The sequence below is a fragment of the Sminthopsis crassicaudata genome, chromosome 5 (genome assembly GCF_048593235.1).
Source record: "Sminthopsis crassicaudata isolate SCR6 chromosome 5, ASM4859323v1, whole genome shotgun sequence".
In the NCBI taxonomy this organism is placed as follows: domain Eukaryota; kingdom Metazoa; phylum Chordata; class Mammalia; order Dasyuromorphia; family Dasyuridae; genus Sminthopsis; species Sminthopsis crassicaudata.
In genome coordinates, this window is record NC_133621.1 from 120,929,064 (window position 1) to 120,955,669 (window position 26,606).

At 35.5% G+C, this 26,606-nt stretch overlaps 1 protein-coding gene across 3 annotated transcripts in view; it reads left to right on the plus strand.

Moving 5' to 3' along the window:
- IQUB (IQ motif and ubiquitin domain containing) overlaps nucleotides 1-10,410 on the plus strand; it is a 100,910-nt gene extending 90,500 nt beyond the window's left edge. For all 3 annotated transcript variants that reach the window (XM_074268111.1, XM_074268112.1, XM_074268113.1), the window contains 2 exons: nucleotides 270-455; nucleotides 9,884-10,410. In XM_074268111.1, the coding sequence (XP_074124212.1) occupies nucleotides 270-455; nucleotides 9,884-10,120 (423 nt within the window). In that variant the 3' untranslated portion in view covers nucleotides 10,121-10,410. The remainder of the gene's footprint in view (nucleotides 1-269; nucleotides 456-9,883) is intronic.
- Nucleotides 10,411-26,606: the final 16,196 nt, after the last annotated feature.

Genomic DNA, 26,606 nt, shown 5'->3' on the forward strand with positions numbered 1-26,606 from the left:
AGTATAAATATAGTATCATAAAAATATTGTACTATAAATATAAATATCTTTAAGAATCTTAGGTATATTCCTGCATACATTTAACTCTTTTGACCAATTCTCATCAAAACAAAGAGCTTTGTACCTCGAAAGAGCTCTTTTAAGTGACATGTTTTTAAAATATGTAAAAAAAAATTTAAAAATCAAACTACATTTTATATAACATGAAAGCTAGGAAAATGATTTTATTAAGTTTAATTATTAATTCACAGATTTGCTTTTATTTATAGCTACAAGATCTCCAGTATCTGATTGAGAATATTTGGGCTTCCCAGTCAGCCCTCAGTGCCTGGGATGATCTCTATGATTTGGTCACTGTCCGATGGGATAAAACACAGGAATGGGCCCCTTGGAACTGTATTCTCCTGACTAAAGATGAAGCAGCTGCTCATCTCAAGATACAGAACCTTGAAGAGGTAAGGAAAAAAAAAGTTGTGTTACTTAATTAAAGATTAAAGGGTATTTGGGGGGCAATTGGTTTGATAATTTTATTAAAGTTAAAGTTAATTATTTTCTAAATGCATTCCAAATCTTTATGGGTTGTTGTATTTAAAAAGTTAGCTATTCAATCAATAAGCATTTAGAAAGCAAATACAGAGAATGAAGCAATTGTTTACTTTGAAGGAATTCTCATTACATTGGGGGAGACAAGTTCATATATAAGGACAACAGAATAAATAAAAAGAGAAAAACCATAAATATAGAAAGTGGTTGATACTTTGTAGTTAGGGAGATAAGGCACTAGTAATTAAGGAAATTAGGAAAGTCTTTCAAGTTAGTCTTGAAAAAGAAGAAAAAAAGGTTTTTTGAGGTGAGATGGCAAGGAGAGAGGCAGTCTATTCTGGGTGTGAGGGATAGTGAGTGCAAATTCATGGAAGTGGGAAATGGAGGCCCTTGTGTGCATATTGTTTAACTTAAATACAGAGTAAGGGAAGGATACGGATACACATCTCTCTGTACTTAGATTTATCAGCAATGTGGGACTAATATTTGTCTTTTTAATATTGCTATGACAATGTGATAATAAATAGGAAAAAATCTTCCACAAGTGTTAAAAACAGGTGGAGGACTGTAGCCTCAGAAAATCCAGAAAAGGGACACAAAGAGCCATTCTTCCATTTTACTGAGGTGTGGGTGGGGTGGATGACTTACCTAAGGTACACAAGTTGTCAATTGAAACCAGTTGGCTCGAACTTCTGGATCAGGAATGGCTTTGTGGAGGGAGGTGGAATCTCTAAGGGGAAGAGGCAGGCACAGCTCTTAGAAAGGCAAAGAGATATGACAAACATAACTGGACCACAGAGTATGGAAAGGGGAACAAAGGATAATAAATCGGGGATGTAGAATAAGCTCTTACTTAGATGTTTTGGCTGTATAACAATGTTTTCTGAATCTACTTTGTATATCTCTGAGCCTTTTGTAGAAGCCCATGACATTCTTTCCATGTCTAAAAGATCTCTAAATTTAGGACAGCATTTCAAAGGAAGGCTCTGCAGCCTAATAAGACTGGAGAAGTAGCTCAGGATCACTGGTTCAGGTCGTAATTGGTTCAGATTCACAGGCTGGCAGTGGCTGAAATTCTATCATTTCTCTACTTGTGGTACCTTAAAATAATCAAATTTGAAGAGTCCCCAAATGGCAATGCTGATTGATAGTTTTAGAAACCCACAGTTAAATCAATCCCATAGGATAAATTACCTTCTTATTCTTGGGGTCATTTTCTTTAAAAATACTCTGGAAATTCAGGTTTTATGTCAAAATTTACACAGCACACCATGGAAAATGAAATGAAAATATTCCAGAATTGATTGAAATATGGATATTTTCCTATGACAGTTGTCAATGAACTTAGAATGGAAATGATGTAAATAAAAATCTATTTTCCTGAGCTTAGTTATTAAAAGAGTACCAGAAAATTAAGAACACCATAAGTTTGGTTATATTACAAAGACCCACTGCACTTTAACTGATAATCATTGTGATGGAATATGAATTTGGAATAGTCACCTGAGCTCAGGGCCCCATTATTCATTTGTTTCCTGCTACTATAAATTACAGAAGCATTGCAAAAGTGAAATATCATTTATTGTTTCCAAATTTGAAGTCAGGAGTATTTGAAATTGGTAGGACATGTTGATGAACAGATTTGAGGAGTCCCTGTTGATTTCCAAAGGAACTCTTTTCCCAAAGGCTATAAATGAAAATGTAGAAGAGAGGATACATGCATTTAATATTGAAAGAAGTTTGGCCCCTCAGCAGCTGAGATGCATTCTTGGCCCACCATTTTTTCAATTTCAGCTGCTGCTGTTTCCATGAAAGATATCACCTGAGGGAAAAGAAACTTCTCAAATAGTACCCATTTTGAACATATTTTCCTATTTCCCTGCTGTATGTGTCTAGGGTGGGGATGCTGATGTGGTTAATATATTTTTGTTAAATTGAATTTGAAACTTATTTCAAGAGGCAGGAGGGTGCATTGGGAAAAAACTCTCCATTAATGGCTAGACTCTGGTCCTGCTGTATTGGAACTCTGGGAGATTTGTCACCTTCAGAGGCTCATTGCTGCCATCCATAAAATGAGGGAGGGGCTCTATGGCTCTTTTTAGCTCCGACATGCTGTGATTCAGTGAGGCATTGTGGTGTAGGGGGCAGAAAACTGGCCTCAAAGCCAGGAAGCTCTGGTTCTGACACATATGTGGTTATGGGTCCTCTTCCTCTCTGTAGGTAATACCTTAAGTTGGCTCTTTCAGAGTTTCAGAAGTACGTTGAAAAGGGAGACAGATCTTATCGTCATCCTTTTAAGAGTAAAAGATGTTCATATATATTACCTCATTGATCCTTACCACCCATGGGGAGAGGAATGGAGAGGCAAGTTCTCTGAAAACTGAAGTTAAATTCACTGACCCCAGAGTGTTACAGCTATGCAGTGAAGGAATTATGTCTCTCAGATTTTTCAGGTCTAACCCCATGGCTTTCTCCACTGCACCATGCTTCCATATACTCCCTAGAGAATGAAATAAAGATTACAGTAGTATTAAATATTATATTTAATAAGCCAGGTTGCCTCGTAAACATTCAGTCACCAGAAATGTAGCCAAGACTATCAGTATCACCTCATTTAGGACAGTGGGTTAGAGTGAACCTCATTCCCAGAGCTGAGATTCCAGTGCTTCTTCAATTAATCCACCCAGCTCCCTTTGTGTATTTAATCTAATTACAGCAATATCAAATTAAATGTTCTATTTGTATGCATTTCTAATTTCAGGATGCCAATATGATTGGATTTTTGCTAAATAGAGCTGAGGTTCCAAACCAGGCTGACTCAAAATATTTCCTATAATTATGGTTTGAGGCCAGTGTGACAGAAGCTTCTACATTCAGTTTAGTCAAGGAACGAGAGTCTTCTCAGTTTACTGTTATGTTGCAGATTTAAACATTTTTCCATTTTTCTCTTAATTTATGGGCTGTCTTTACCCTTCAAAATTTAGGGAAAATAATCATGTCCTTTTTCAGGACTAATTTTGAACAAGGGCCTATCTTGGTAAGGGCTGTAGCTCTCATCCATCATATATAAGATGCGTAGGGATGGGAGGGCAATTAGTACAAGGATAACTGCCGGTATGATAGTTCAAATAGTCTCAACCTCTTGGGCATCTATAGTGCTGGTATGGGTTAACTTCCTTGTGAGCATAACAATAAGAACATATAGCACCAATGATCTATTATTAGTGTATGATCACGGAAATATATCAGTTCTTCTATGATGGGAGAGGTAGCACCTTATCAAGATAAGAAGATAGAAAAATACATACAGAACTTTTTTTTAAACATAAAAAAAAAACAAACCCATTGAAGACTCTCCATAGTAGATAGTATGGTTTATAGTGAGTTATAGGAATAGGGCTAGGGGAGATAGAACATTGGAGAGCCAGGTTCAGTTTATATTTGTATCACTGAAATTCCTGTACTTCCCTCTACTCCCCAACTCAGTATGATTGCCCTAAGGAAGTGAATCTGCTCGCTCAAAGCCTTTGTCAATTCTGTTCATTTTAATGAGATGTCCAATGCCTTCTAGCACAAATAGATACCGCTCCATCATTTTCCTCTGAAAAGGTTAATACTTTTTTCTCCCTGATACTTGTTCCATTAACATATGCATTTGCCTTTGGGGTTGGAAAACCCTATTATGGGGAATATTAGGCTTTTTTAGCCTCAACTGCAACTCTCCACAGAAGCCATTTGTGCCACTTAGCACCCAGCCAGACCCATTTCTTCTTGCTGTGGTCTAATGGTCAAATTTCTTTGCTGTTGCCAAGTTCCCAGGCAACTAATGCATGTTGCTTACTTATTTGATATACTTGAAGTTCTGCTAGGTGTTGCTAAGTTTTTCTAACTTGATTTTTATTTACTTATTTAAAAAGTTTCATCTATATATTTTGTTCTTTTATTACATTTACCTCAAGATTACTTCCACTCCATAAGAATGTCTTTTCCAGGAACAAAAGAAAATAATTAAGCAAAAACTAATAGAAAAGTGATGTCATCTAAAAATTCCTAGAACATTCCATATCTTTTTTTTTTTCCCTGAGGCTGGGGTTAAGTGACTTGCCCAGGGTCACACAGCTAGGAAGTGTTAAGTGTCTGAGATCACATTTGAACTCGGATCCTCCTGAATTCAGGGCTGGTGCTCTATCCACTGTGCCACCTAGCTGCCCCTATCCATAGTATTCTTAAGCTTTCTATTTTTAAGTGATTTTTAAAAACTTGAACAAAAATCTGTTTTTTTTTCTCCTTGTCACTACCATTTCATTAAAAAAGAAAAGAAACAAATTCTTTGTAACAAATATGTGCAGTGAAGCAAACTTAATTTCCTCACTGAGTGGTGTGTGTATTTGTTATAAGGAATATGTGTGTATATATACATATATGTATGCAGATATAACAATTATGCATGCTAAATCTAACACTTCTCTGTCAAGAAGTAGGTGATACATATATATTTCGTCATTATTTATTTATTTATTTTTTTTTTTTTTTTTTTTTTTTTTTTTTAGCAATCAGGTTTAAGAGATTTGCCTGGGCAGAAATTAGATATGGACCCACACTTAACACCACATACCAAGATAAGATCAAAATGGGTCCATGATTTAGGCATAAAGAATGAGATCATAAATAGATTAGAGGAACAGAGAATAGTCTACCTCTCAGACCTGTGGAGGAGGAAGGAATTTCTGACCAGAGGAGAACTAGAGATCATTATCGATCACAAAATAGAAGATTTTGATTACATCAAATTAAAAAGTTTCTGTACAAACAAAACTAATGCAAACAAGATTAGAAGGGAAGCAACAAATTGGGAAAAGATTTTTAAAGTTAAAGGTTCTGACAAAGGTCTCATTTCCAAAATATATAGAGAACTGACCCTGATTTATAGGAAACCAAACCATTCTCCAATTGATAAATGGTCAAGGGATATGAACAGACAATTCTCAGATGATGAAATTGAAACTTTTCCACTCATATGAAAGAGTGTTCCAAATCACTACTGATCAGAGAAATGCAAATTAAGACAACTCTGAGATACCACTACACACCTGTCAGATTGGCTAAGATGACAGGAACAAATAATGATGAATGTTGGAGGGGATGTGGGGAAACTGGGACACTGATGCATTGTTGGTGGAGTTGTGAAAGAATCCAGCCATTCTGGAGAGCAATCTGGAATTATGCCCAAAAAGTTGTCAAACTGTGCATACCCTTTGACCCAGCATTGCTGTTATTGGGCTTATATCCCAAGGAAATACTGAGGAGGGGAAAGGGACCTGTATGTGCCAAAATGTTTGTGGCAGCTCTTTTTGTTGTAGCTAGAAACTGGAAGATGAATGGATGTCCATCAGTTGGAGAATGGTTGGGTAAATTATGGTATATGAAGGTTATGGAATATTATTGCTCTGTAAGAAATGACCAGCAGGAGGAATACAGAGAGGCTTGGAGAGACTTAGGTGAACTGATGCTGAGTGAAACGAGCAGAACTAAGAAGATCATTATACACTTCAACAATGATACTGTACGAGGATGTATTCTGATGGAAGTGGATTTCTTCAACAGAGAGAAGAGCTAATCCAATTCCAATTGATCAATGACGGACAGAATCAGCTACATCCAGAAAAGGAACACTGGGAAATTAATGTAAACTGTTTGCATTTTTGTTTTTCGTCCCAGGTTATTTTTATCTTCTGAATCCAATTCTTCCTGTGCAACAAAAGATCTGTTTGGTTCTGCACACATATATTGTATCTAGGATATACTATAACACATTTAACATGTATGGGACTGCCATCTAGGGGAGGGGGTGGAGGGAAGGAAGGGAAAAGTCGGAACAGAAGTGAGTGCAAGAGATAATGTTGTAAAAAATTACCCAAGCATATGTTCTGTCAATAAAAAGTTATAATAATAAAAAAAGAGTTTTGCCTAGGGTCACACAGCTAGTAAATATCATGTGTCTGAGGCTGTATTTGAACTCAGATCTTCCTGTCTTTAGAGCTGGTGCTCTGTCCATTGAACCATCTCCTTGCTCCTTCATTGGTTCTTTAGAATCATGGATGGTCATTGTATTGATCTTAATTTTTACAGTTTTCAAAGCTGTCATTACAGTGTTATTATTATGGAAGCTGTTTTCCTGATTCTGCTCATTTCCTCCTTTATCACTTTATCAGTTTTTAAAAGCAATGTAATAGGTAGTATGCTGAAGCAGAAATGCAAAGGTTTGCATTCAAATCTGACTTCAAGTGCTTCCTAGTTCCAGGGTTCTGATTAAGAAACTTAACCTCTGTCTGCCTCATTGGGTTGTTGTGAGGATAAGATGAGATAATAAAGTGCTTTGCCAACTTTAAAGCACTATATAAATTCTAGCTATCATTATTCAATTTTTAAATTTTATTTTAATATAATTTTTAATATAATAGTATATAAATTATTCTTGTTCTCCTTATTTCATTCTGCATAAGTTCACATGAGGCTTTCCAGGTCTCTTTGAAATGACCTAATATTCTGTCATATTCATATACATCAATTTATTTTCTCAGTCTGCATATCCTGCTTATCCTTTGTGTTAGATATACTTTCCATCAAAAATCCTGGATGCCTTGTAGAGTTCTGGAGTTCTTGTCCTCTTGCAGTGAAATGTATGACCTTGGGTATATTATTTATTTAACCTGTCTGGGATTCCTTTCTCATCTTTCTAGAATGTGGAATGTGATATCTATACTACTCCCCTCCTGCCATTGTTGTAAAGTTCAAATGAGGCAACATACAGGAAAACACTTTGACAAAATATAAAGTAATAATAACTAGTATTTATATACTCCAGTATCTCTGCCAAGAAAACTCCAGATGGGGTCAGGAAGAGTCAGATTCAGCTGAAAAGTGGCCAAACAACTTAAAATGTCAGTCTTGAGGAATTTGCATTTTATCCTAAAGGGATGGAGTCACTGAATGTTTTTTTGAAAAGCAGAAAGACATGATCAGATTTGTGTTTGCATTATTAATTTGATTTGTGGGAAATGGATTGATAAGTTTCTAGCATCAGAATCTATATATGAAGGATGGGGAGCATATTTATTCTGTATATACTTCTATTAGTCTTGTTGTCTTCCCCGTTTAGAATACAAATTTCCTTTGAGTTGTGATTGCTTCATTTATTGTTTTTATATCTCTAATGTCTTAGCACAATGGGGGACACATAATAGGAAATTACTAAATACTTATTGATTGATTAATAATAGATAGCACAGGGAATCCTTAGGTTAAACTCTTAATTCTTATGAGGTAGGGAAGCTTGTTAATTTCTTTCTTTCCAAGTTTCTGTCAGCTAAATGAGGATAATAATACCTAATGTACCTACTTCACAGAGTTGTTGTGGTGCTTAAATGAGAGGATCTAATGTATTTTGCAAACATTAAAGGGACATTTTCATATCAGCTAACTTTATCCATCTGTCTGCTCATCTATCTTTTGAGATCTCTGTCTTTCTATCTATCTTTGTCCTCTAAGTTATTAGCCTTGCTATTCTCCTTATTACTATCCTCTGCCCCTCTGATTGGAAGGTGGTCATGAACCCCCAAATCCCAACTCAGAGATCTCATTTCTCACCTGATTATGCTATTTTGAGACTTCTCTAATTTCTTCACCATCTCCCTACATCTGGGTTCCCCACTTTTTAACTTTGTATGTATTGTCTTCCCCTATTAGATTGTAAATTCCTTGAGGGAAGGGATTATTTTGTTTTAAAATTTTTATCCCCAATATTTAGCATAGTGCCTGGCATGTAGTAGGTTCTTAATAAATATTTCCTGACTAAAATAAAAACCTCAAGAAAAGTGTATGCAGAGGCAAGTACTTCCTTGGCATCATCACTATTTGAGGAGTTCAGAAAATAGGATTTGAGTGAAAATCATGGTGATGGTGGATAAATTGTGAAAGATGAGGATGAGAATGAAAAAGAAATGAGAGCTGCAACAAAGAAAGAAATATTCATGATTTAAACATGATACAGAAATAACATGAAAGGTCAAGACAAGGAGTTGAGAAAGGGGCTGCATATGAAAGTAGCACAAATCTGAGAGACTGTTCATTTAATTCATGGAATTAATAGAGCTGTAAAGAGCCTTCAGAGATCATCCATATACAAAAGAGGAAATTAAACTCTTGGAAATTTCACCAACTTATTCAAAATCATTTAACTTATGGAAAAAGAAAGGGCTAGAACCAGAATCTCTTGATTTCTGATCTAATGTTAGAAACTCTTCCTTTTCCAATATGACCATATATTCTTGTTGTTTTTTTTTCACATAGGCAGCTAGACAAATTCACCCAGTGGATAAATTTACTCCTTGCAGATTATTTAGTTGTAAAGGGCTAGAACTGAGCAATGCATTTGGATAATGGAGCACGTGAGACTAATTGCCAATTGGACAGTTCCCTATTAACTTGTTTGAAGGTTGACCCTCCCCAGCTGTTCTGTGCTAATTTGATTGGTGGGACAAAGAGGGGGAAGTGACGTGTATGCGAGGAGTAGGAGGAGGAAGAGAAAATTGAGATGAGGAAGCTGAGTCAGTCTCTCCTGGAGTTTGAGGGAGGAAGGTGTGTGTGAGATTGTTAGACCTAACTCCCTGACCTTGACCGTAAAAGATCAAGAATAAAGATGGTTAGTGATCCTGACTCGGCTGATTTCTGGGAAGACAGAGTTCCAGCATTTAGTCTCTTGGTCAAGTTCATTAACTTTTCATGTCACTTATCTCTAGCCCTTCAAACTTAACTGCTTTTCCCAAGAACAGAAGTGTCAAAAATGGGGTCCATAAGTTTCAGCAATGCTCCTCAGTGCCAGCCAGAACCAGATTAAAATGTAATTGGGAAATATTTAACAAAGTTAATAAAAATACAGTAAAACATAAATAAGATTAATATGTGGTTTTCTAAATCAGTATAGAGAATAGCCCACAGGGAGCCTTATGATTTAATGGTCTCCTTTTGATACCACAGCCCTAAAGCCTCCAAAGCTTGATGTACAATTCTACCTAATTATTACACAAAATCAGGCTTGCTTCTATCACTGATAAGGAGATTGAACAAGAAAGGTAGTAAGGCAGAAAAGAAATGGAGATTTTGCCCATCATCCACATTAAAAACAAATCCAGTACCAGGAAATAATCTCTTCCTGGAGGAGGTAGAAATGGATTTGAATAGCAAGTATTGAATAGCAATACGCCAATAGTCACTGCTGCTGCTTTGAATAGGAAATGATGTTTATGATGTTTAACAGAATATATGTTTTCTTCTCTTTCAGGGATACGAACCCGTATTTATTCACAGAATCAAACACAAGCACATTTTAGCTAAGAACTATTTTTCTCAGATTCCAATGATGGCTACAATTTTACATCATACTGATGTTGAAGAAAAACCACCAGAGCAGGAAGACACTAATAAAATAAAAGAGGATGACAGTAACCTAATAGAAGAGGAAGAAAATGAGGAAACAGTAGACCCTAACATGTCGGAGTCTTCACTTCAGGATACATAGATGTAATGCTTTCCACATTAGTATTTTCCTCTGTGGCTAATTGAGTATCAAAACTGTAATGCAAGGAAAGGAAAGGGTTTGTGTCTTTTGCAGCATTTCTTAATTAGGAATATGACAAGTTTTATGATGATAAAACATCCTTATATGAAATGTTTTATTGCTGGTGTATTAATTTAAAATCAAAGGACACTTTTGTAACTATATGGAGTGTTTTGAAGTAAAAAGAAAATGTATCTATCTCATTTTTTTGAAAATTGATATTTGTATAATGATTAAAATTTTTTCAAAGTGCTTTATGTACATTATAAATTATCTCATTTGAGCCTCATGAGATTTTTTTTTTGTGATCTAGGTACTACTTACATTATTATCCTTGCTTTACAACTAAGGAAACTGAGGTTCTGAATTTAACTTGTTCTTGGTGACACAACTATTAAGCATATCTGTGATAGGATTTGAACCCAGATCATATTGGCACCAAGATCAGCCCTTTATTCTACCACAGAACCTTTGATTTGTATACCAAATCATGTTTTTATTCAGATATCTTAAAATAGTTAAGGGTTTCATAGAAAGAATGAAATGATTTGGCTTATTTGTATTAGACATATTGGATTTTGGTTTTGGACATTAGTACATGTGACGTCTTAATTTGATTCTTCTTATTTACTGTGAGATTTTGCCAAATTTATCTAATATTTTTCAGGTTTTTTTTATCTGTCTAATATATGCAATTACTGTTACTACTTATCTCTAAGGAATGTTGTGAGAAATTTGAAGTAGAATCTTTCCTTGCTTATTAAATGTCCTCCTCCCTTGAGAAATCTGAAACTCTCCTCTGTCATTGCCAAGGCATCTTAAACTCAGTGGAAATATAATATATTCACCTTGAGGAATTGCTTTCCTTTTCCAAAAAATGAATAAGCTCAAAAAAATCCTCACCAGATGACCAGCAAAGCAGTAAAACAAATAAAACAATAACATGCTACTTTAAAATATCTTATATAAATTCAATTTTGTTAGAATTGCTACCATAACTATAAACTCTTCAAGAACAGAAGACATATTTTCTTCACAAGTCTCCACTGTACAGTACTACAGGGACACCAGGGATTTTTGATGGTGATAACGCTATGTATCTAAGTAGACTTCAGAAGACTGGTTTCACTTAGAATTTCCTGTCTAGTTGATTGTCAAGTCTATCTCTCCAATCCACTTAACCTTCTTATCTTAAGAAGAAAGACTATATTGATTATTAGTTTGAGCAAAGTTCTTGTCAGATCTGTTCACAAAACTGTTCTGCCGCCATGTGCATTGATATGACTTTTCTGAAAACACCTAGGGACACTTTCCTTATTCCAATATAATATTTAAATATTATACTTAATATAAAATTTAATATGGTTTTAATATTTCCCACAATTTATTTAAAAGATGATTTGGTGTATAAAAATAAACTTCTACAGCTTTGCTCATAGATTTGCATATAATTCAGGAATATACCTATATTGCATAAGATATAGTATATGTTCGGAATTACTAACATTAAGAGATAGTTTTCTTTTTTGATTGAATCTGACTAGCAACTTTCAAGTAATTTATAATATCTAGATTTCTAGTAGTGAAAAAGCGATGGTTTCAGGTTTCTGACAGTTACTTAAAGTGAGTAGGATATCCCAGTAGGTAGTAGATTCTTAGTTTAAGCTCTTTAAGAAGAGGCTAGATGACAACTAATCAGAGTTTTTGCAGACAGATTTCTTGTTCAGATGTAGATTGGAGTAGGTGCTAGGTTTGATTTGTGAGATTTGATTCTGTGTGATTTCTATCCATGCCCTTAAATTACCCTTTTGAAGGCTTTCCTTCTAGGCCTTTTAATATTTTGTGGAGAGTAGTATAATACTTGTCTATATGTATTGCTCCTCACTCTTACATGTGACTGGCCACCTTCATTTCTGGTCATGCATATGCTTGATGGGGTCTTGAATACCATTTTCTCCCTGAGGTCATCATTGGTAATATGCTGCAGCCATGTCTATCATTTCTTTTTTGATTGTCTTTGGGGCTCCTGAAGTTTTGATTTTTGTGAGATTGTGATGGTATTGGTTAATTTAAATCACCTGGTTGAAAGTTATATCTTTGTAATTTCTGTTTATTGATCGTAATTCTGCATCTTCAGCTAATCAGACAAGTCATCATCCATTTGACAAACCATCTTTTTTTTTTTTTTTTTTTTAAGAACAGTGTCCATGTTCCCCTAAGTCTTTTTTTCCCTAGATATTGTTTCAAAATCATTCACCATCTTGTTCAGCACTCCCTTGGAATATTCAGTTTGCTATTGTTGCTTCTAAAATATTATATTATTTTTATATACTTACTTTCTCACTTATTATTTCTCCCTCAGTGTAACTAAGGTTCTTTGAGGCCACAGGCCTTTTTTTAAAGTTATGTTTGGTGGAGGAGATGGTGGATAAGAGAAATCTTCCTGGAAGCAATTCCACTTGAATTAAAACTTGAAAGAGAAAATTCTAAGATGTGGACAGAACACATTCTACATAACAGCATAATCAAATATACAAAGGTGAGAGAAGGTCAAATTTAGGGACTTTAGTTACCCAGTTTGTCTTGTACAAAGAGTGCACAAAAGTAATTAATGTGAAATAATTCACATGGAAAGATAGACTAGATCCAGATTATGGAAAGATGAATAGCTTGTTTTGATCTGAGAAGCAAAAGGAAAATATTGAAAATTTTTAAGCCAGAGGAGTGACATAATTTTAAGTATTGTAGGAAGATTGTTTTAGCAGTGTGTGGAGGATGGAGTGGCAATAGGGAAACCAATTAGCAGACTATTACAGTGGTCCAAGTGAGAGGTAATGAGATCCTGAACCAGAGTTGTGGCCCTGTGGGTGGAGAATAGACTTGTGAAACATTTTGATTATCTAAAAATGTTGAAATTTTGGGACTAAGACAGGCTAACACTGCCATGATCACTGAGAATGCTATACCCATCTTGTTTAACATAACCTTTTCCTGACATTTTCTGAAAATTTCCATACCCCATATTCATATCCTGTTTTCTGATAGTTAATATCTAGCATTATCTGTCTCTGACATCAGCCAGATGTGTCTGAGTGAGATCTTTGACTGTCTCAGTGAGCTGCCTTTGTGCGAAGGTAAAAGAAGCCCAGTCATCCCACCCACTAATTAAAAGAAATGGGGAGTTGAGGGATGGAGAGCATGTCAAGTCTGAAGGAAGCCTCTTCAAAAGATTATCATTGACCCTCTTTCTTTGTCTGTGGCCTGAAGACTATTGTTTCGAGACACAGTTTTGGCTCTTTCTCTATGAGCTGAATCCTAATTATATCCTTACCTCAAACCTTCTTCCCTCATTATCCCTGTTCTCCCATACTCTTAACTTTATACCCTGACCTTCTTAGGTGTCTTTAAAAAGCATTATAGGGGCAGCGAGGTGGCGCAGTGGATAGAGCAGCAGCCCTGGAAGTCAGGAGGACCTGAGTTCAAATCTGGACTCAGACTCTTAACACTTCCTGGCTGTGTGATCCTGGGAAAGTCGCTTAACCCCAATAGCCTTGCCAATTAAAAAAGTATCATAATAAAAATTCCTATTGCTCTATGCATTTCTGGATTGTCTGTTTCTTTTGTTGAACATCCTCTAAGCCTCATTCATAACTGTTTGTAAGGACTGGGATAGAGGTATTATAGATACAGAGATAACAAAGTAATTTCGCTATAAGAGCGCTAAAGGATAATAAAATTGCAAAAATGTCCCTGTGGTTATGCTCATAAATATCTGGAAGAGATGGCAGTGTTCTCCATAATAGAAAAAGTGTGAAGGAGGGGTGAGATTAAGAGGAAAGAAAAGTTCCATTTTTTGTTCCTGTTGAATTTGAAATAACTATGAAACTGCCAGTTGAAAATGTCTAGCAGGCAGCCAGTGATGTAGATTAGGACCACAGAGCAGAGGTGAGAACTAGATTTATAGAATTAGGAATCATCAGCATAGAAATGATGATACTTGAAATCATTTGAACAGGTGAGATCAAGAGAGAAAGAAGAGACCTCTAGTACATAGTCTTAGGAAGTGGGAGATGAAGAATCAGGATGACTATTGACACTAAAAAGAAGCAGTCAGACATATATAAAGAAATGCAGAATAAGAAATAGTGTCACCAAAGCCAAGGGAAAGATGGGCAGCTAAGAGAAAGTAGACCAAAAAGCATCGAAAGCCTGCAGAGGTCAAGGAGTATGGGAGGAAAAGACTTAAAAGTTGAGCCAGGTGGGAACTTCAGAGTGGGGAGTTTCAGTGAGTGACATCAACTTTGTGAAGAAATGAACAAGAGCAAGGTAAAAAGTAAAGAAAATAAACAGATAATTCTGGAAGCTAGTCAGGAAAGCAAACTTTGACGTTTTTAAAGGTTTTTAAAAGGATGGAGAGGAAATTTTGTGCTTGAACAGAGAGACAGATTGGGAGGTATAGCTGCCTGTTTATCTTTACCTTTCTAGGTAACCTCCCCCGCTCTCTTCCATGCTCTGGAGCCTATCTAGGGAGCTAGAACAAAGAAGAGATAAAGGAACTTAAGGGATGGAATGGAGGAGGTGAGATAATGACTGATAAGGTATCTTTTGGGTGAGAGAGGTGATTGTGAATGGCTTAAGGGGCTTGAGGAGAGGGTAGAACTTTAGGAATAGATAGTAATTTGGAGAAGAATAAAGAGATTTCTATACAATAATGAGGGACTCTTTGAAATTAATATGGATTTTAATGTAGGTTTGTTTTTTTTTTTTTTTTTTTTTTTTTTTTTTTTTTTTTTTTTTTTTTGCTTGCTTGACTTCCCTCAGTGGCACTCATCAACACAGGATTAAGAGCAGAGAAAATAAATTTTGATAGGAATGATGTAGGGTTGAGGATGACATTGTAAAGATAAACTGGTCAACTACCTTTGAAAAAGACAGTGACTCTACCGGCAGGGTGATGGGCTAGAAGACCAGAGTGGGATAGAGTGCCTGAAAAGCATAATTTAAAAAAAAATCTTCCTATATAATGTGTTCCAAAAGAGCTCTGTTATGGCCTTGGGTGATGATAGACAGTGCAAAAATTTTTTTTGATTTTTTAATTTGGTCAGTGACTCCACCTATCCCACACCTCACCTTAGTGTTTAGCTTTAAGATCTTCCAGCTCAGTGCTTTTACTGGTGACCTTTTAGTTTTCTGAAAGGAAAAATAATAGGCCATTTGGAAGCAAGGGGAGACAGTCCCATATTTATAAATAAGAAAAAGATTGGGAAGTACCATTCCACTTTCTTGAAACAGGACATGAATTATAATTTTGAACATTACATTCTATTCATCACTGTATTCCTAAATCTTTTGGCTTATACAGAACATTGCCATGTGCTTTTCTAGGCCACATAAGGCAATGCTTCTGAAAGCTAAAGCTTTACCCAGGATATCTTTCAAAAGAAATTTTGTTTTCCTTTGGAAGAGAAAAATTAATTTATTTAAATTTGATTCCTCTGAAATCATAGCATATCATAGAAGTCATTTAGTCTGACCTGTTCATTTTTAAGAAGATGAAAACTGAAGGCCATTGAGCTTAGAATGCCTTCCCAAGGTCTATAAGCTGAGGACCCCCAATCACCAGAGGAAAAAGTGTATTTTTCATATCACTTGTTCAAGTTCAATTTATTGCCATTAGATGTCAGTTCTACCCCTTCTGAAACTGAATAGTGATGGTAAAGCCAATGCACTTTCTGAATCAAGGAGTTTCCTGCTGGGGTCTTGAATTAGAATTTCATGATACACATTTTAAAATGTCATTTGGTACCCTCAAAGACTATCATAATAATTTTAAAAGGTGTTTTCCAAGTGAAGTTAGATTTCACAGGCAACTCTGAACAAATACTTTTAGGTGAGATATGCTGAATTCTCTCAGTATGGGGAGAATTGGGGTAATCCCTCTAGCAGTCAGATTTTCTACAACATTTTCTATATTAAAATCCCCAAAGGTATTGTGTGATCATCGTAAAGTGCTCCAACTGTGTAGAGGAAAACTGACAAAATGCTAATCTAAAAATGGCTGTTTTAAAATATCTGCCTCAACTCAGTCTTTAAATTTTACATTTCAGGATGGATTATTTCTATCTTTTTTCCTAGATCGACAGATTGCTGTGGAGATATGGGACCACAAAAGAAAGATTTACCCAAAACGAACCACACAGTAACCATCTGGTGGGGTCAGTGAGACAGTAAAAATGTCTCATTTTTGCATTCTCTCTGAGACTGCTCTTGGTTATAATATATTTGTGGATTTTTTTTTTTTTTTAGAATGGGTGTTCTTCTATAGTCTCTAGAAGCATAAAGCAGACTTTTAATTTACAATCTCAAACACTAACATAGACCTGCTAAAAATATTTTTTTTTCCCTCAGATTTCAGAAGGATAGCATTTTTATATGGAAACACAACTGTAGTTGTAAGGTACATAGAAACCAAATTCAAAAGGATTAGATTTCTTGCTGACTCAAATGACCCGCTGTGGAAATGAATTTTGGGGAAATACAAATGGATCAATCTTGAGCAGACAGGGAGTATTAAAACCTTGTACATGTCAGCAGTCTTTGCTCTTCTAGACCTTCAACCGGCAATTTAGTGTAGTCTGGTTTTCTGCTTTAGGGATGAATTCGTAAACTGAATTATGGACTAAAAATAAACAATGATGGAAACAAAGTGAAATGAATTCTTTTTTTTTTCTTCCATTACTTTGAGGTATTATCTTTCATCCATCTATACTTGTAGCAGAGTTATTCCCTTTAAAAAAATTAGTTTATGTATTTCTCTTTCTTGGACAATATTCCTCTCAGTACAACAAATAAATACTTTAAGAAGGGTTTGTATCTGACCCAGGCTTGGACTGGAAAGAATCAGGAATAATTGTGCTAATGGCATATTGGGCTTTTCCTCAGAGGAACTACTAACAGATAGAACAGCAATAACTCTCTTCTTCCTCCTTGAATTTCTTCAAGTGGCCTGTGACATAGGCCCAGGGACTTTAGGTTATTCTGTCCTAATTTTCATAGCTCTTCCTCATGATCTTCCTTTGAGGTGAATGAAGCATTTTTTCCCCATGCATTTAAGAACTTTGCTTTATCTAGAAGCCCCCAAATGTATAATGTGCCGTGATTTTACAGACATGATTTCCACTATTGCTAAAGAGTTTTGTATCCTATTGTTCTACAGTACTTCTCCAGAAAAACTTGACTTCAGTGAAAATAAGGTTTGAAAATGGATTGTTCAATCAACTCTGTCCTCCTACTCTTCTTGGCTTCCTGCTAATGCTTGTACTTGACAGTTGCCAATATTCTTCCTAATCTGCATTTATCTTCCCCAAATTAGAGGCAACTGGGTAATTTTAGCATGACAGCAGCTTCACTGATTTCTGCTTTTCTAATTTGCCAAGTCAATACTTTTTTCAGAATTTTAGGACACTTACCCCATTTGTAAATAAAAAGAAATTATAATGGTGTCCAGCAGAATTACTTGTATAAAATATCTTGGAAAGGATATGAAAGCATTAAGAACTTGTTTTTATTGGCCCCAGACAATAATGGCTTACTTTTTAAAATCCTCATTCCCCTTCAATTTGATTCAGAATGACACACGTTGAGATGAGTCTAAGAGCAGTTCAACTTCTCTTAAGGTCTCTGAACTGGAAAGCAGGAGACCTGAGTTGTTCTTGCTCTGTTACTGAATGCATGGACTTGGGCATGCCATGGAATATCTCTTTTCATTTAAATGACAAGATTGAATAACATGCTCTTTAACGTTTCTACCAACTTCCAAAATTCTGTAGGTCATAGAAGTTAGGAAATGGCCCAATGATTTGAAAAAGCAAGAATACTAGCTTTAGGATAAGACAAAAATAAAGAATCCTTTCCAACCGAAAAAACAAAACAAATCCAGCTGTTCTCTCTTCACTCCATAATTTGTTTTCTGTTTCATTGTTTTTGTGAACAAAGAACATAGATACAGTTAACTATTTTTAGGACTAAATTCATGCCTTTCTATTTATTTCAGATTTTTAATAACACTTTTATTTTGGCTAACACATCTTGATCTCCTATACCACTCATTTCTTTCACACTCTTGTAAATTGCTCTTAGCACAAACTTCATTAAGGAAAGGAGAGCTATACTTGGGGCAGAGGCCCTCCTGAGGCAGACAAGGGGAGAGCAGTGAAACAGTCTGATCGTGATTTAATAATTTCAGAAATCCATTATGGTTATTACTTTGAGAGATATAACTGGGAAAATTACATTTTAAATAACTCTTTTTCCAGGTATTTTTTTTTTTTTTTACTGGTTCCCCTTTTGGAAAAATTTCCCCACCTCATCTCCATCTCCTGATTCCTCTGGCTTCCTAGCTTTTTTTTTTTTTTTTTAATCTTTTCTCATAGGAAACTTTTCTGTTCTCAATTCTAGTTCTTTCCCTCTGTTGATTATTTTCTATTTATCCTGTTTCTAACTTGATTATACATGGTTGCTTGCATGATGTCTCCTCCTTGAAGATGGGTTGCTTTTAGTCTTTCTGTACTTTCAGGGCTTGGCACAATGCTGAGAATGTAGTAGGCATTTAATAAATGCTTATTGACTAACTGACTGAGGGATAAATTTGACAATCCAAGTATAGCCACAGGGATGTTATGGTCATCAGCCACAGGGATGTTATGGTCATCAGCCATGGTGCCCATTGCATTCACTTGGACCCTTACAGCAGATGGTCATCCACCTGTAGCTCTATTCATTCCCTTTTCTCCCTCACCAACTCCCCTACTCCCTTCCAAAAGACTAACTTGGGTTTTGACAGCATTCTAGGAGTAAGTCTTTGTGACTACCCATCAAAATACACTTGATTTACCTCTACCACTTAGCTACTCCCTTCCTTTCATAGTTCTCAATCAAATTGCTTATGTCAGCATTATTATCTTACTAAATAACTTAGCTAGAATAGACAAAAATTATAAAAGTAGAAATATCCTTAGATCATAAGATCTTAGATCATCTGCTCTCCAGGCTGAGCCCCCCAAGTGGAGAAACCCTTATTAAGGGAGATTCCAAAGTTTTTTTTTTTTTTTTTTTTTTATCTAGTCCAGGATGAGCTAACCTAGAAGGTCAATATTATTAATTATAGAATTGTCTCCTAGTGAAAAGGAAGAGAATTCACTTGAATTCACTTGAAGCTATTTAGAAAACAGTCTAGATACTTCTTTTTAAATCTTAATAGCGTTTCATTTTTAAAATACATGCAGATAGTTTTTCACATTCACCCTTACAAAACCTTGTGTTCCAAATTTTTCTCCCTCCCTTGACATCAAGAAATCCAATATAGCTTAAACATGTTCAATTGCAGCTAGTTCCATACTTCAGTTCATAGCTGCATGGGTTCAGAGAATAGCAGGATGATGGCTCTAGGTCTGGAACACCATTGGACTTCACTTTATCCCTATTTCTGCAGTTCTCTCAGTGCTAATAAAACACCCCAGAAGCTAACGAACATTTACTTACTTGGACCGGCCTGCTTGTCAGAAATCATAGCAGACATCAGAGAAGAGACAGACTTATAGAGCTCTTCACATCTTTTTCACCTTCAAAGACTAGAATGCAGCGTTGGGGGGTCTGATGCCATTGTTTGCCTGCAAGTGTATCAGTCAAATCCAAGACTATTTCATGTCTCTTTGTGTCTCAGGCCACCTCTTTCCCTCTGCATTTAAGTAGGACAAACATTCATAAAACAATCACGCAAAATAACCAATGCAGTTTTTCTTTGTAGTGACAGAAATATCAACTGTTTTTCACAATTATTAAATAAATGCATTATGCTTATTCTAAGGAGAGAATTAGTTAAGGCATTGAAAACCAAACACGCACTAGCCTGAGTGTTTTCTTCTGTGATTTGTACTTGTTTTATGTAAATAAAGTTTCCTAGGAAAAGAAACCTATTCAATAGGTAACATGACAAAAAGCTCACTGAACTTTCAGTTATCTAAATTGTTTTAAGTTTTAGTCTGTATTTTTTTTAACATTTCCTTCCCCCCTCCCCCCCCAGGAATTAGTTGAGGATAATACTGCTTTCTCAAAAGGTCGTATCAGTGACCTTTCCAGGTTTCTCCATGGTACCCATCATTGAGATTTGTGTCATTTCTTTGACTGGCATAATAACTATTCCAAACATATTCCTGAGAAGGTCAAGTTCAAAACAGGCTTTTATTCATGTGAAATTTACTTCATATCACTTAAACTAATTGCAGATGCCTAATTTGATACTGAATTTCAACACTAACTTAAATTTTTAAAAAAATTATATTTTTTAATCTATAAAACATACACATGGGTAATTTTTCAACACTGACCCTTGCAAAACCTTCTGTTCCAAAATTTTCCCTCATTCCCCCTCACCCCCTCCCTAGATGGCAGATCTTCCAATACAGTTAAAATATATGTTAAATCCATATTTAACATGTATTGATCAACCTGCCATCTGGGGCAGGGGAAGGAGGGGAAAAATTAGAACAAAAGTTTGGCAATTGTCAGTGTTGTAAAATTACTCATGCATATATCTGGTAAATAAAAACTATTAAAATAAATATATATATATGTTAAATCTTGTATGTATACAAATTCATACAGTTATCTTGTTGCACAAGAAAAATCAGATCTAGAAAGAAAAAAAAATCTGAGAAGGAATACAAAAATGCAAGCAAACAATAACAGAAAGAATGAAAATTCTATGTTGTGGTCCACACTCAGCTCCCATGGTCCTCTCTCTGGGTGTAGATGGCTCTCTTCATTATTGAACAATTGGGACTGGTCTGAATTGTCTCATTGTTGAAAAGAGCCACATCCATCAGAACTGATCATCGTACAGTCTTCTTGTTGCCATGTATAATGGCATCACTCAGCATCAATTCATGTAAGTCTCTCCAGGCCTCTCTGAAATCATCCTACTGATCATTTCTTATAGAACAATAATATTCCATAACGTTCATATGCCATAACTTATTCAGCCATTCTCCAATTGATGGGAATCCATTCAGTTTCCAGTTTCTGGCCACTACAAAGAGGGCTGCCACAAACATTCTTGCACATACGGTCCCTTTCCCTTCTTTAAGATCTCTTGGAATATAATCTCAATACAAATGCTGCTGGATCAAAGGGTATGCACAGTTTGATAGCCCTTTGGGCATAGTTTCAAACTGCTCTCCAGAATGTTAGCACTAATTCTTTATAAAATTATGCTAAGCTATCACATCAATTCCAGTTTTCTATGATTTTCACATCTCAGTGAAATATATTTGTGAGAAATTTTTTTTTTTTGTTCTTGCCGTCTTAATCTTTATTGGATGCCTCCATAATTATGGACATCACTCCTTTATTCTTTGGTTACAGGAAAATATACTATAAAAATGTGACATCCTTCTATGGCAGTTATTTTGATGAATGGTGCCATTTCCAGTATTGTGGATGAGTATTTAAGATCATTTGGGAATGTAGTTACAAGGGCTGGAAAGGCTCCAGGCTTTATCAATAGAGAAGAGTAGATTGGATCAAGCTGAAAACATGCACTATATTAGAATTGCCATGACAGTTGTATAATTGGAGGCCTAGAATCCCAAGTCCTTTGTTGAGTTAGTTGATTATTATTAAAATTTTGTGGACCAAATAGTCCTTGCATCTTAAAAAAAAAATAGTTGTTATAACAAAAGAAAAAGATGGCAACCCTGGGTTTTTAAATAGTACATTTCTTTCTTCTGACCTAATGTTCTCACATTTTATATAGGGTAAAAAAATTTTAGGTTTGAATTCCATCTCTGCTACACGCTTGACACTTTAAGCAAGCTTTAAACTTGGAGCCTCAGTTTCCTATATATAAAGGCGATGTCTGGTTGTTAGCAAAAAATTGAAAAAAATGAACTTACTAATAATAAGACAGCTCATTAATTTTTTTCATTTAATGAACACTTATTTTGGACTTACATGAACCAAGGAGAGTGAAGTGAGAAGAATCAGAATAACATTATACACAATAACAGCAATATGGTATGATAAACAACTATGAATGACAGGTATTCTCAGCCACACAATGATCCCCAACAATTCCAAAAGACCCATGATGAAAAATGTTATCTGCCTCTATGGAAGGAACTTGTGGAATCTGAATACAAATCAAAGCATACTATTTTTCATTTTCATTCTTTTTTTGTGCTTTCTTCTACAAAATAACTGATGTGGAAATAAGTTTTATATGATTGTACATATATCACCTATATTATATTATCATATCAGGGAAGAGATAGGGAATCAAGTAAGGGAAAGAATTTGAACCTCAAACATTTAAAAAATGAATGTTTTAAGTATTTTATATGTAATTTAGGGAAAATAAAATATCATTAAAAATACCCAAAATGATGGCTTTTTTTTTTTTTTTTTTTTTTTGGTGTGTGTGTGTGCATCAGTGCAATCTGCATTGGAAGAACTTGCTAAAGCAAGAGCTTATTTAGCGCTAAGTACTTGGAAGTCCGGGAGGCCCATTCTGCCATTCAAAAATCTATGAAAAATGGTAGAGGAGAGAGAGCCCTTTCCATGTCATTCCTGATGGATCTTTCACATGAATTACTATCATAGGTCAAAGCTGTAGATTCATTCTTCTCTTTTAACAACTCATTCTTTGAATTATCACTCCAACCACTACCACTAGTTAGTTCTCCCTTCCACACTCAGGATGGCCTTTTTGCTATCTATGAATCCTGGTGTTTCTTATTAAATCATTTTTCAGTCATGTCTGTTTTTCTGTGATTCCATTTGGGGTTTTCTTGGCAAAGACACTAGAGCAGTTTGCCATTTCCTTCAGCTTCTTTTACAGATGAGGAACTGAAGCAAACAGGGTTAAGTGATTTGCCCAGGGTTAATACGTTTCTGAGGCCAGATTTAATTTCAGTAAAATGAGTCTTCCTGATCTTCCTACCTTTCCAGCCTTTTCATACCATACTCCCCTCCATAAAAATCTGCATTCCAACAACACTGGCCTCCCAGCTCCTCACACATGGATGATTCATATCCTCACATGTATCTATTCATAAATGCCCCCTTCAGATCCCACCCCGAATACTCCCTCTCTTCAATTCCACCTCCAGCTTCCCTCAAGACAAATCTTCATTTTTGTACAAGATCTTTCCCACTAGCTTCTCTCCCTTGCTGTTGAATTGCTTCTAACATGACTTTCCATTGATATTATATCTATCTTGTTGGTAGAGGGTATTTTTACCTTTTTTTGTACCTTCAATGCTTTTTACAATTCCTAGCACATACTAAAAGCTTGTTGACTGGCTCTGATCACAGTCAACACAGATATCCTATGCCCCTTTAAAAATAGCAGCTAATCTCTCAACCTATCTTTGCTTTCACTTTGCTTTTCAAAATGAAGGTTGGTTCCCAGGAGGATTGGAGTGATTTATTAAAGATCAGATGATTAAAAGGAAGAACTGGGACTGGAATTCTGGTTTCTTGGCTCAGAACCTAGCATTCATATTCATTCTCCATTGTGCTGCTTCTGCACATATTGCAAATATATACATATATACATATATATATGTGTGTGTATATATATATATATATATATATATATTTGCTGAGACAATTGGGGTTAAGTGACTTGCCCAGGGTCACACAACTAGGAAGTTTTAAATGTCTGAGGCCAGATTTGAACTCAGGTTCTCCTGACTTCAGGGCTGGTGCTCTATCTACTGTACCACCTAGCTGCCCCTATTTGTTGCATATTTTGGATGAATTCTGGAATAAATTTAGTTTATCAGATTATTTTTGATAGGAATATAAATAATTGTGTAAACATAAAAAAACCCACAACTCAGTGGTAGTCCATTCTCAACTTGGAGACAATTACTGTACACTTCTGGCATTGTCCTTCCCCTATCTTTTGCTGTGGTCTTATTATATTAAGGTCATATAGCTTCCAATTTGTCTCATCCTAGCTTCCCTGACTTCTTTCAAGTCTCCCTAAAGCTTTATCTTCTATAAGAAGCTTTTCCGAATCCTCCTAATTTTTATGTCTTTCCTCTGAAATTACTCCAGATTTACACTATATATAACTTATCTGTGCATAGTTGTTTACATATTGTCTTCCCCATTAGATTGTGAGCTCCTTTAGAGCAGAGATTGTAAATGCATATGTGCATATATAGTGTGTATGTATATGTATATGTATATTATATATGTTGGTGTATATATATTAGGCCTTTCTCTACATCCCCAGTGCTTAGCCCACTGTCTGGCACATAGTAGGTGCTTAATAAATGCTACTGATTTTGGTTTGTGCATAGGAATTGAAAAGCAAAATAAATGCAGTACTGTCAGGATACATTTTCTCATGGTATTCCTTGTGCCTTCAAAAAAGTTTACCAGATGAAGAATTATTTTATTCTAGGTATAAAAAGGGCCACATGTAGTGGCAAAGATAATCTTTCAGTTATCCACAAATGGGTACTTTGTGGTAGTTTCTAAAAGTTAGCTACTCATTACATGAAGACAAAGCACTAACTATCCTAGAATGTCAGGACTGACTATATTGAACCTGTTTTGTTAGAAGAATGACCTTTTTCTAATCTATAGAATAATTGAGTATTTGCCTCCCCAAAAACTGTTTGAGATTTGACTGACAAATATCATGCAGTAGAATTTCTATATATTTCATAGAATCAGAATATTAGCACAAGAAACTATCTTTTGAATTGTCTGATTTAACCACTTTATTTTAGGCACATTTATCACATTCATTGGGCAACCAAGACAATGCAATCAATGGTGACCTTAGGATTATAACACATGTCTTGTGAATTCCAAACTTATGCATTTTCCATCATTCACTTTCTTTTTTTTTTTCTTTAGAATTTTTTCCACAGTATATATGCATCATTCACTTTCTATAGTTGACATGCTATGTCAAATTGAATGGGTCTGTCCAACTGTCCTAGAATCAAACTTCAAAGCCAGAAGGAACTTAGAAGATAATCTAACTCAATTTCTTCACTTTGTAGATGTATAAACCTAGACCTGGAAAGCCAAAAGGACTTATCCAAGGTCACAAAGCTAATTAGAGCCAAGATTGGGACCTAGGTTGCTCTACTTTTATGTCCCAGGATCTTGCAGAAAAAAAAGATGGAGAAAAATGCTATATAAAAAAAGCATGATACTAATATTATGCTATCTGCCAAAAGCTGAGCATATCTAGAACACAAAGTTTTTCACATCATAGACCATGTCTTTTATCTGAAATTTGTCTTTTAAAAAATGCTATTTTCCCAAAGGTTAAGTGATATTGACTGTGTTACAAAGTTCAGTGTTAGACAATTGGCTTCCAATATTTGAGAACTCATACATGACATTCTCATATGGAAATATAGTTTTGGCTGGTGGGATTAAAATGTATAAACTCACTTTTAAAAATAAAGCTGAAAATAAAAATAAACTGTCTTTCATTATTCAAGGTTGTTATGGGATTTCTATGGTCCATATGGTGACTTCTAAAGATAAATTTCAGAGGCCATATTCATACATAAATTTACACTGGCAATATTTCCTTCTTCCTACCACAGAATTTAAAAATCCAAATTAAAAGGGCCCATCCAAGATTCTCAGGCCTTGTGATTGACATACATAGTTAAGACCTAAATTTATTTTCATCCCACACAGAACCCATGTTTAGTATTGTTGCTACGAATTTTTATAGCCAAAATGCAGAATTGGTAAATGAAGGTCCCAGAAATAACTTATACCAAAGAATGTTAGACAATCAAGCCAAACCAACATTAAGCATTTACTAAGCACCTTTTTATGCTGGTCACTGTGCTAAGTGCAATGGGAAAGAAAAGGAAAAAAAAAAACTTATTCTTGAGGAGCTCACAGCCTAATGGGGAAGGCAACAAAAACAGTTATGTATAATCAAGATATAAGCAGGTTAAATTGGAATAATCAAAAGTGGAAAGGCCCAATAAATCAATAAACCAAGGAACAGGAAGCTTCTGAAGGAAATTAGGAGGTGGTAATAGGGAGGGAGAGCATTCCAGGCATGCAGGAGAGCCGGGACAAATGCAGGAGATTGAGTGTCTTGTGTGAGGAACAGTAAAGAAACCAGTATCAGTGGAATGCAGAATATGGGGACACAAATCAGGTAAAAGAAACTGGAAAGGTCAGAAGGGTCAAATGTATGCAGGTCTCTGAATGCCAGAGGATTTTATATTTGATCTTGATCATGGGAGTTTCTTATGTGGGAGCAGGATGACATAATCAGAATTGTTCTTTAGGAAGATTAATTTGACAGCTGACTCAAAGATTGACTGGAGTGGGTAGAGACGAGGCAGGGAGACCAACCAGCAGGTTATTTCAGCAGTCCAGGTATGAG